General features: G+C 37.0%; 1 protein-coding gene across 2 annotated transcripts in view; it reads right to left on the bottom strand.

Annotated features, from left to right (window-relative positions):
* Window positions 1-12,500, bottom strand: part of hcn4 (hyperpolarization activated cyclic nucleotide-gated potassium channel 4) — a 178,726-nt gene that overhangs the window by 92,219 nt on the left and 74,007 nt on the right. For both annotated transcript variants that reach the window (XM_079825827.1, XM_079825828.1), the window contains exon 3: window positions 11,452-11,613. In XM_079825827.1, the coding sequence (XP_079681953.1) occupies window positions 11,452-11,613 (162 nt within the window). The remainder of the gene's footprint in view (window positions 1-11,451; window positions 11,614-12,500) is intronic.

Raw genomic sequence — 12,500 nt, 5'->3', positions numbered from 1 at the left:
CCTGCAAAAGCCAGTCTCTTGCTCAAAATCCTTAGTTCATCTCTCAAAAGTAAATATCTGTGTCAATGAACATGTCAGTGGCATCAGAATGACAAGTGCTTGTGTCATTGTGTATGAATAAAATAGTCAAATTGCTTAGTCATGTTGTCAATATAACTGTACTCTGGAGGGATGTTCTGATGTAAATATGGCTAAAGTTTTGATGACAATTATTGTAAATTGTAGATTATACGTTTGTGTATGTGGGAGTTGACAAATATCATGTGATTCCGTCCTCGTTTCCCGCGGTTAGGTCCGAGATGCAGTTTTCAAGTACGGCAAGTAAATTAATGAAGCGGTACTTTTTTTCTAATTACAAGTTGTGTTTCTTGTTTCATGTGTCACAGTAATGATCAATCTACGGGTTATTTAGTGCTGTTACACACCCTGAAGGTTTGTCTTTGCAGAGTTTTTCAGTATAAAAGTAAATCGTGTTTTGTACACATTCAATTTTTACTGAACAATATTTTTATTTTGGGGAAATTTTATATTCACAAGTGCAAATGCCTTAAAACAAAGCCTTTGTTTTGTGTTTTTCAGAAAGAATTTAGGATTTTCTGTAAATCTTTAAGAATGTTAAAAATGAAAAGTGGTAGAAGACTACTTGATTTATTGAAGAAATGTAAACTATTGGAAGACCCAGGTTAATTTTTATTTATATATATATATATTTTTTTTTTATTTTCTTTTTTTTCTTTCGTTTTGTTTCATTTATTTCTAGTTGTGCTCTGTTATGTAGAGTTTGCTTCTGAATTTGAATTGCCTTATTGTAATTCTGTTTCTTGCAATAGAAAAAAAAAAAAAAAAAAGTAAATCGTGTTTAAATGTCAGGACTTCCTTTCAGGACAAAAGTCACACTTGTTACTTTTGTCCCACTATTATATAAATAATGCATATTATGCTAATTTAATTTAATTTTTATTTTGTTCATACTGTTGAAGAAAAAAACTTATCAAATAGATTGACATTGCAAATAAAAAAATATTGTTTGTACTGTCAGGTTACAAACATTTGATGAACTTTAACATTTAAAATGAAAATGTAATTTAATATTTTTTTTGCAAAGATAAAGGACAAAATATGTTTGCAGTTACATATTAAGAAGATCATAGTCAGGGATGTTTAATAAAAACAACAGTAACACAAACAAATCTAGCTTGTATTGTTGTGTTACTTTCGTCCCACCTGATGGGGTCAAAAGTAACAATGTGCAGCTTATGTTCAAAGTGAAAATATACTGTCGTCGTTCTACATTTGTACAAAATACCACCTGCTATTGATAGACCACACTTGTGAGTTATTGACCACAGCAAAAATATATCTTGGTCTAAAACATTATCTTTTAAAATTATGTTTTTTTCTGAAAAATGGTACTTTCGTCCCTGCTCTCCCCTACACTAGTGAAGGCCAACGCTGCAAGGTAAATCAAATGTTTTAAGTAAAATTGTTGAAAATGGTTGTGATAAATTAGTCAATAGATTAACCAAAATAAAAATAGTCATTAGTGGCATCCCTATTCACTAATAACAAGGGTTTCTGAATTCTACACACAGCACCTTTAACTAATGGGACCTTATTGTAAAGTGTTACCCAAATGTGACTGAATGACATCTATAAAACTGTATTTGTGTGTTATTTAACGAGTGTGTTAATAATATGAGGCTATAGGCGGTTACATTATTCTTAAATATTAAAAATAAAAGGATTCCTCTCTGGAGAAGCGTTCAGTCTCTCCTCATGTCAATAGTGAATCCGCCATGGTGCAGCACAACTGGCTTTTAAAGGGAATGGGAGATGAGACTCTGATTGGTTTATTGCTTGTTTAATAAACAAACTCCAGCTGGTTCAAAACGCAGCAGCTCCAGTTCTTACTAGAACCAGGAAGTGTGACCATATTAGCCCAGTTCTGTCAACACTGCACTGGCTGCCTATTAAACATCACAAACACTTTCAAATCTTGCTTCTTACTTACAAAGCACTAAATGGTTTATCTCCAGTACTTGAGCGAACTCTTAACATATTAAACTCCATCCCCTCTACTGCGCTCTCTAAATTCTGGCCAGTTGATCATACAGAGAAAATATACAAATTAACTGCAGGCGGTCGATCCTTTTACTATTTAGCTATTTAGCTAATAGTCTTCCTAACATTGTTCGGGAAGCAGACACACTCTGTCAGTTTAAATCTAGACTAAAAACACATCTCTTTACTGTGGCATACACATAAAACACTTTTTCAGTTAAATGATTGTTAGGCTGCATTAACTGGGTCAGCCGGAAGCGGGAACACTTCCCATAACACCTGATGTACTCGTTACATCATCAGAAGAACGGCATCTACGCTAATGTTAGTCTCTCTGTTTATCCCGAGGTTTACTGCAGTAAAGCCGGATCCAGATCAGATGGTGGACCCGCGGCCAGAGAAGACCAACACATGACCCTGAAGTGTCTGAGAGACTGTGCCAATTGGACTCGCCCTGAAATTGCCTCATCGGCACGGCATCCTCAATAAACCGTCTCCGGCGTGATGCCTTCGATTGTTTGAATATTGCACTTTAATAATTGCCTCATCAATACGGCATCCTCAATAAACCCGTCTCCGGCGTGTTTCCTCCGATATTTCGATTATTCCTATTTAAAGGGTTAGTTCACCCAAAAATGAAAATTCTGTCATTAATTCCTCACCCTCATGTGGTTCGACACCCGTCAGACCTCCGTTCATCTTCAGACACAAATGAAGATATTTTAGTGTAAATCTGATGCTCTGAAAGGCCTCCATTGGCTCAATCCACTCTCAAGACCCTTAAAAGACACTAAAGACGTCGATACAAAGTCCATCTCACTACAGCGGCTCTACAATAACTTTATGAAGCGGCGAGAATAGTTTTTGTGTGCAAAAAAACCCTAAATAACGACTTACATAGTGATGACGATTTCAGAATAATGCATCATGAAGCTTCGTAGCGTTATGAATCAGTGAGTCGATTCAGCAGTTTGAATCACCAAATTTCAGCAGTTTGGAGGTTTGACACGCGATCCGAATCATGATTCGACTCACTGATTCATAACGCTTCGAAGCTTCATGAGGCTGTGTTTTGAAATCGTCATCACTATATAAGTCGTTATTTAGGGTTTTTTTGCGAACAAAAACTATTGTCGCCGATTCATAAAGTTATTGTAGAACCACTGTAGTGAGATGGACTTTGTAACGACGTCTTTAGTGTCTTTTAAGGGTCTTGAGAGTGTAAAGTGCATTGAGCCAATGGAGGCCTTTCAGAGCATCAGATTTACACTAAAATATCTTCATGTGTGTCTGAAGATGAACGGAGGTCTGACGGGTGTCCAACCACATGAGGGTCAGTCATTAATGACAGAATTTTCATTTTTGGGTGAACTAACCCTTTAATAATTATTTAATCGACACATCATCCTCAATAAACCCGTCTCCGGCGTGCTGCCTCCGATCTTTAGAATATTCCGATCTATTATGACCTCTGACCTGTAAAGTTGCCAGAATAATAATCATACGCTGTTTGTTAATTGGCCAGAGGAGAACTGCCCCCCCGACTGAGCCTGGTTTCTCCAAGGTTTATTTTCCTCCATTCTGCTCCTGATGGGTTTTGGTTTCCTTGCCACTGTCGCCTCTGGCTTGGCGTGCTCAGTTGGGGACACTAAATTTTTCAACTAAATTTCCAAATAAATCTAATTATTAAACTAAATTAACCATATAAACTAAATTACTGATCTAAAGCCCACACTGTCACTGTATGATAATTGAAATGAACTGATGACATCACCGTTTTCTCCAGAACGGCTGAATAAAATTATGCTGCATTATTTTCCTGTTTTACACTGTAAAGCTGCTTTGAAACAATCTGCATTGTTAAAAGCGCTATATAAATAAAGTTGACTTGACTTGATTGCACGTTACGCACCAAAACACACCCATGACTCATTAAGAGACGAGGCACAACCCTTTTGGATCATGCGACGAGAACGCAGACCTTTTTTCCCGTCGTTAAACTAGCAAAAGTGGATTCGGACACGCCCTAAGAGTTTCAGACCATGAGCTCAGATCGTTAAAATACGGCCCTAAAAGTAGCAAATCCAAGCACGCTTTCTAATATAATCTCAGTTTGTGTCTGTCCCTTAGCGTGGCCAGGGGCGCTGCTAAGGGGGGAAGTTGGGACGATTCTAAGGGCCCACGCACTTTTGGGGCCCCCAGAGATTGGTTTTATTAGTAGTAACAGTACTAGTAGTAATGTAATGGAAATTATAAATGTATAATCTACCAAACAGTTACAAATATAACAAAATTATGGCTTATTTCTGCATTTCCGGAAAAATCCAGCAAAACGCTCCACTCATGAACCGCTCACGGGTAAAACGACATTTGCTCAAATCCCACTCCGACATGACATTTTTCAGTACTGTAGGCTACTATATTGTTGTAGCCATTAAGAAAAGGTATTTCGTTTTATATTTATGTTAAAATATTATAATTAGGGCTGTCAAAAGATGAATCGCGATTTATCGCATCCAAAATAAAAGTTTGTGTTTACATAATATATGTGTGTGTTAATTATTATTTATATATAAATACACACACATTCATGTATATATTTAAGAAAAATTTGCATGTATATACATTTATATAATCTATAATATATATAAATATAAATGTTTTATATATAAAAATAATATTTTTTTTCTTAAATATATACATGCTTGTGTGTGTATTTATATATAAATAATAATTAACAGAGTACACACGCATATATTATGTAAACACAAACTTTTATTTTGGATGCGATTAATCGCGATTAATCTTTTGACAGCCCTAATTATAATTTTATTTTTTTATGTCTATCTATGTTGATTATGAAAAGTGAACAGCATGAGTGAGAAAGGACACATCGTAAGATGCGCAATGCCAGGAGACACGGAGTGGGTCAGACATGATTTTGACCGCTTCATCAAGTTTTGTTTAGTAGAAAGCCTTTCTTTAAAGTTAATTTCATTTTGTATACATTTTATCTTAATTTTAATCAATGTTTCATCAGCCATGAATGAAATTGGGGCATTCTGGGTTGAGCGAGCGGAGCTTAATTGGTCAGTATTATTAAATAGCAGACAAAGATTTTGGATAGCTAGGTTTGTGCGGTAGAGGGCCCAAAATCATTTTCTTTCATAGGGCCCAAAATTGCAAGCGGCGCCCCTGACCGTGGCAATCACAAAACACCAATTATCCCTCAGGGAAGCCAGAGAGTCGCCGCAGGCCTCGTCGATTAACTCCAGCCATACATGGACTTCCTCATTCGGGGATCGGCTGGCAATTCTGCCATTCTCGCTCTCATCGGGTTGATTCAGGGTCGCGGATCGGGACTCTGGCATTCAGCTAAGGAAACGAAATCTCATGGGAGTCGGGAACAAGAGTGCCCTCTCTCTCTGGCCGCATGTCCTCTTGACTAAAAACAGAAGGAAATTAAAGCCCAGCTCACTGGAGAACTGCAATACCAGACGGATATCGAATTAAAGCCGGAGAAAAACCACAATCTGTGACGCTTCACCTCACTAACTCACCCGCCTTACATAATAACAGCTGACCACAGCTCACTACTACAGCCAGAGCGGTCAACTACACATTACATCATCATATCAGTCACTGTACATCATGCAAACCTATACATCACCATACACTATATAATAATAATTCCAATAAAAATGGTTATTTATATTGAAATAATCCCTATTTTGAGATAAATCAAGAAAATTTAAATCAACGCAACTTTCAGAAGCTGACATTCCTACTACTAATACTACTAATAATACAAATATGAGATCAATAATTGCAATATATGATTGTATCCACAGTCGTAATTTGAAATGGCAAAATTTCAATTAATTCAAAGGGAACTAAATGCATATTTTTCACAGGAAAATGCGAGAACTATCACTTTACAATCTTAATTAATAAAATGTATTAATAATATAATACTTAAATGATAAATTACACGTAAAATATTTAATTATAAATATTGTATAAATAGCTATCTAGATATACATTTAATCAATATTTAATAACGAGTATTATATTATTAATACATTTTATTTTAATGTAAAATTTAGCACCCACAGATTAATATTAATATCTGTATTAATATCAATATAATATTCAAATTATACTTATAATATATATTAATCTTTTGACAGCCCTAATATATATATATATATATATATATATATATATATATATATATATATATATATATATATATATATATATATATATATATATATATATATATATATATATATATATATATATATATATATATAACACATATACACATATATATATATATATATTAGATTAGATTAGATTCAACTTTATTGTCATTACACAAGTACAAGTACAAGGCAACGAAATGCAGTTTAGGTCTAACCAGAAGTGCAATAGCAGCAAGTGCAGGATATATACAATGGTTGCGTAAGTGCAGGACATAAAAATGTTCTGAATATATATAAATATGTATAAGTAGAGAGATGGTTATTACTATAAGTAGAACTGAATTTACAGATGAATATATACAGTGAATAAATATACAGATGGCTATTACTATAAACAGAATTTACAGGTGAATATGTACTATGAATAAATATACAGATGGCTATTACTATAAACAGAATTTACAGGTGACTATGTACTATGAATAAATATACAGACGGTTATTACTTGAACAGAATTTACAGTTAGAGGTATACAATAATATGTTAGGCTAATATGAGGAATATAGCAGTGGATTAAGTTAGTACAATAAATTATGGACAGAGCTATCCGAAAGAAAGTGTAAAAGTGCAGTGGAAAGTGGTTGCATATTCCAGTTAGAAGTACGGTGCAAAATGCAAATGTAAACATTGTTACTGTAAATACAGTCGGCAGTGCAGATGAGCATTATCCAGTTACGGTATGGTGGTGCAGAATGCATAAGTAAACAGTTGTTACTGTGATAAACAGTCAGTAGTGCAAATAACAAAGTGAAGGCAGATGTGAGGTAGGAGAGTTATCAGTTTATGAGGGAAGTGGATCAACGGGGGTTTGAGTTCAATAAAGAGACAGCTCTGGGGAAAAAACTGTTCTTTAGTCTGCTGGTCCTGGTCCGGAGGATCCTGAAACGCCTGCCGGAGGGCAGGAGAGAAAACAGTCTGTGGGCTGGGTGAGAGGAGTCCTTGAGGATGCTGCGAGCTCGATGCAGGCAGCGTTTCCTCTGGATGTGTTCGATGGCAGGCAGTGGAGTCCCTGTGATGCGCTGGGCAGTTTTCACCACCCGCTGCAGTGCCTTGCGCTCCGCAACAGAGCAGCTCCCATACCACACTGCCACACAGTTGGTCAGGATGCTTTCTATTGCGCAGCGGTAGAAGTTCACCAGGATGGCCGAGGAGAGCTGATTCTTCCTCAGTGTCCTCAGGAAGAAGAGGCGCTGGTGAGCCTTCTTGACCAGGCTGGAGGTGTTGGTCGTCCACGACATGTCCGCCGAGATGTGGATCCCCAGGAACTTGAAACTGGAGACACGCTCAACAGCCATTCCATTGATGTGGATGGTGTCGTGTGTGCCTCTTGACTCCTTCCTGAAGTCCACGATGAGCTCCTTCGTTTTGGTGGTGTTGAGGAGCAGGTTATTATCAGCGCACCATGTGGCCAGGTGCTGGATCTCTTCCCTGTAGGCAGTCTCATCGTTGTTGCTGATGAGACCAATCACCGTAGTGTCGTCCGCAAACTTGACGATGGAATTAGTTCCATACACAGGCTTGCAGTCGGAGGTGAAGAGGGAGTAGAGAAACGGACTTAGCACACAGCCCTGTGGTACACCAGTGTTGAGTGTGATGGATGTGGAGCAGGTGGATCCTGATCGAACATTCTGGGGTCTGTCAGTTAGGAAGTCCAAAATCCAGTTACACATTGAAGTGTTGATGCCCAGGTCTCCAAGTTTGGCAATTAACTTGGATGGGATGACAGTGTTGAATGCTGAGCTGAAGTCAACAAACAGCATGCGTGCATAAGTGTTTTTACTGTCCAGATGGGTGAGCACAGAGTGCAGTGCCATGGAAACGGCATCCTCTGTGCTCCTATTGCTGCGGTAGGCAAACTGGTGTGAGTCCAATGTGGATGGTATAGAGTCTTTTAGGTGTTCCAGGACCAGCCGCTCAAAGCACTTCATAATGATGGGTGTGAGTGCTACAGGGCGGTAGTCATTAGGGCACCTCGGGCTGGAGTGTTTCGGCACTGGCACAATGGAAGTGCGTTTAAAGCATGATGGTACAGCTGCTTGGGCGAGTGACAGGTTGAAAATGTCTGTAAAAACCCCAGCGAGCTGCTCCGCACATGCCCTGAGCACACGTCCAGGGATGTTGTCTGGTCCAGCAGCCTTGTGCGCGCTGATCCGGCTCAGTGCCTTGCAGACATCTGTGGTGGAGAGTGTGATTGGTGGGTGGTCAGCTGAGGGTTTGAGCTTGGTGGCAGTTTCTCTGTTGTCTCTTTCAAAACGAGCATAAAAGTAATTTAGCTCATTCAGGAAGTTGACATCAGTGGCTGCGGGGGTGGAGTGGGGGGGTTTGTAGTCACTGATGGCCTGGATGCCCTGCCACATGCGTCGAGGGTCAGAGTTGGAAAAGTGACCCTCAATCTTAAGCTTGTAGCAGTGCTTGGCCTTTTTGATGCCCCTCTTCAGGTTTGCCCTGGATGCGCTGTAGGCTTGTGCATCTCCTGATCTGAAGGCAGTATTGCGTGACTTCAGCAGGAGTCGTACTTCCCTGTTCATCCAAGGCTTCTGATTTGGGTATGTGGTGATCTGTTTCTGGGTTGTAACACTGTCGATGGTGGTATTGATATGATCCAATACTGAGGAGGTGTAGGAGTCAATGTCCGTGTGAGCGCCACTGGTGGCTTGAGAAGCAAACATACTCCAGTCTGTGTTTAGAAACCTTTCCTGGAGTGTGGAGTCTGCCCCCGCAGGCCACACCTTGATGGTTTTCATTGATGGCTTCACGCGGTTGATGAGGGGTGAATATTTGGGTCTGAGAAACAAAGAGAGGTGGTCTGACTGTCCCAGGTGGGGGAGGGGTGTCGCAACGTAAGCTCCGGCCATGTTTGTGTAGACATGGTCTAAGGTTTTGTTTCCTCTGGTGTGGCAGGAAACATGCTGGTGAAACTTGGGTAGCACTGACTTTAAGTTTGAGTGATTAAAGTCACCTGCAACAATAAACGCAGCTTCCGGGTGATCAGTCTGTTGTTTACTGATGGCTGCGTGAAGTTCTTTCATAGCAAGCTTGGCATCAGCATCGGGTGGAATATAAGCTGCTGTGATAATAGTGGAGGTGAACTCCCGCGGTAGATAAAACGGTCTACATCTAACCATGAGAAACTCCAGGTTAGCTGAACAATGACTCCCAACAATAGCAGAGTTTGTGCACCAAGCTTTGTTAATATAAATGCACAATCCACCCCCTCTGCTCTTCCCAGAGCCATCTAATGTTCTATCCGCCCGGAGTGTGTGGCGTCCCGCTAGCTCGATAGCGGTGTCCGGTATTCCGCTGTTTAACCAGGTTTCCGTGAATATTAGGACGTTACAGTTCAAAAGTTTCTTACTGTGTGTGATGCTGAGTCGAATCTCCTCCATTTTGTTCACTAGCGACCGTACATTGGCAAGGAAAATGCTGGGTAAAGAGAGCCGATGAGGAGTAAGCGTTAGCTTAGCACGCGTTCCTCCACGTCTCCCTCGCCTTTGTTTACGATCACGCCGCCGTCTGCGTGCACTTCCGCCCGGCCGGGTAGAGTGCAGAGTCACCGGTGTCTTAGCGATCTCAGGAAGGAGTTGTAGATTGTCCATAAAACTGTCGGAAATTCGCAAACCAATATCCAAAAGCTCAGCGCGGGTGTACGATGTAAAGGCACAACTGTTCTGTGCGAACAGACCCGAGAAGAACAGGAAAAATACCGCAAAATTGCAGAATCTGGAGAGACGCTGAGCCTCGCGATCTACTCGCGCCGCCATCTTTCATCTTTCATATATACACATATACACACATATATACATACATACATACAATATATACATACAATATATATATATATATATATATATATATATATATATATATATATATATATATATATATATATATATATATATATATATATATATATATATATATATATATATATATATATATAACACATATACACATATATATATATATATATATACACATATACACACATATATACATACATACATACAATATATACATACAATATATATATATATATATATATATATATATATATATATATATATATATATATATATATATATATATATATATATATATATATATATATATATATATATATATATATATATATATATATATATATATATATATATATATATATATTAGGGCTGTCAAAAGATTAATCGCGATTAATCGCATCCACAATAAAAGTTTGTGTTTACATAATATATGTGTGTGTACTCTGTTAATTATTATTTATATATAAATACACTCACACGCGCATGTATATATTTAAGAAAAAAATATTATTTGTTATATATAAAACATTTATATTTATATATATTATAGATTATATAAATGTATATACAGTATATACATGCAAATATTTCTTAAATATATACATGAATGTGTGTGTATTTATATATAAATAATAATTAACAGAGTACACACACATATATTATGTAAACACAAACTTTTATTGTGGATGCGATTAATCGTGATTAATCTTTTGACAGCCCTAATATATATATATAAAATTAAAGTAATCAATCTAATTTTATTATTTCCTTTTTATATTTGGATCTTGAGGAAAACAAACCAAAATATCAGATTATTAATAATAGTAATAATAAATGATACAAATAATAACAATAATAGTTACTAACATATAATTTGATTATACTAACATTGTAATTTAACATTATTATAAATATCATTTTAATATTAATATTGATATTAATACGGATATTAATATTAATCAGTGGGTACTACATTTTACATTTAAATAAAATGTATTAATAATATAATACTCGTACTTAAATATTAAATTATAAATATTATATCAATAACTGTATTGAGTGCATCAATGAGCCATGACCCTGAGATATATATATTATTATTATTTTTTATTATTATTATTAGCAGTAGTATTTGTTATCGTTATGTGAATATTGATACTAACGTTGTAATTTCACGATTATATAACAATATGACAAATCAATACCGTCACATGACAGATGAACACGTGATGAATCTGCGAAGGAAATCATTGGCTGTGTGTAACACATGGAGGCGTGTTGTCGTGGCGACAGACGGAGTGTGTGTGCAAACACTCACTCACCACCATCTTGTTCTTGGACACCCAGCAGTCGGGGGGGAAGTCCTGCAGCATGGGCACCAGGAACTGTAGGCATCCATCCCAGTGGCACAGCAGCAGCATCATTCCAATCAGGTTGACGATTCGCACCATTGCACTGGCCAGGTCATAGGTCATATGAAAAATCTGAAAGGGCAGAGAAGGAGGGACAGGACATGTTGGACACAAACCAAGTTACGACAGACTAAATTAAACGAGCAAAACGAGGATATAAATACTCAATGCAAGATCATGAGAAATATAACTAAGATAAATATGAATGCATATGATGATAACACGACTGTAAACTCTTCATTCAGCTGATCCAGTAACGGCCGAAACTCACATACTCACCCTTTATTCACATATTATTAAACATATGTTAAATATTTTCATAGTTGTGCTTGGAGTCGATTGTTATATTTGTGATAACGCAATGAAACATGCCGAACTGTCCAGGCCATCACACAAAGAAATGATGAACACGTGCAAAAACAAGAGAGAACCAATGAAATATTAATAACTAATTATGCTGTAGTCAGGCATTTTATTGCATATGTAAAATGAAACCTGTAGCTGTAGCCAAATAATGTTGTCAGATAAACACCTTAAACTCGTTTAGTGTTTTGTTTTTGCTTCATATTTAAAAAAAATATATATATATATATATTTATATATATATTTTCCTCATATTTTGATGGTTTAATTGAACTTGTAGGGTCATTAAAAACAAATATCCACTCCTGATATCACTTTTGCCCACTACTGTGCATCTATATCATATTAAAAATCATTTCAGATTTAAATATATATATATATATAAAAACATTAAATATTTATGATATGTTTAATAGAATTTAATATACAAACAAAAAACTTAATATATCATATTATACATTGTAATAGTACAGTATATGTATAATGTGTGTGTGCATGTGTGTTTGAGTGTGTGGTTGTGTGCGTGAGTATGTGCGTGAGTGCGTGTGTGTGTGTGTGTGTGTGTGTGCGTGAGTTTGTGTATGTTAGTTTATGTG

This window comes from Gobio gobio (assembly GCF_949357685.1).
Source record: "Gobio gobio genome assembly, chromosome: 9".
NCBI lineage: Eukaryota > Metazoa > Chordata > Actinopteri > Cypriniformes > Gobionidae > Gobio > Gobio gobio.
The sequence above is the reverse complement of the archived record's forward strand: the minus strand, read 5'-3'. Positions and strand labels throughout refer to the sequence as shown.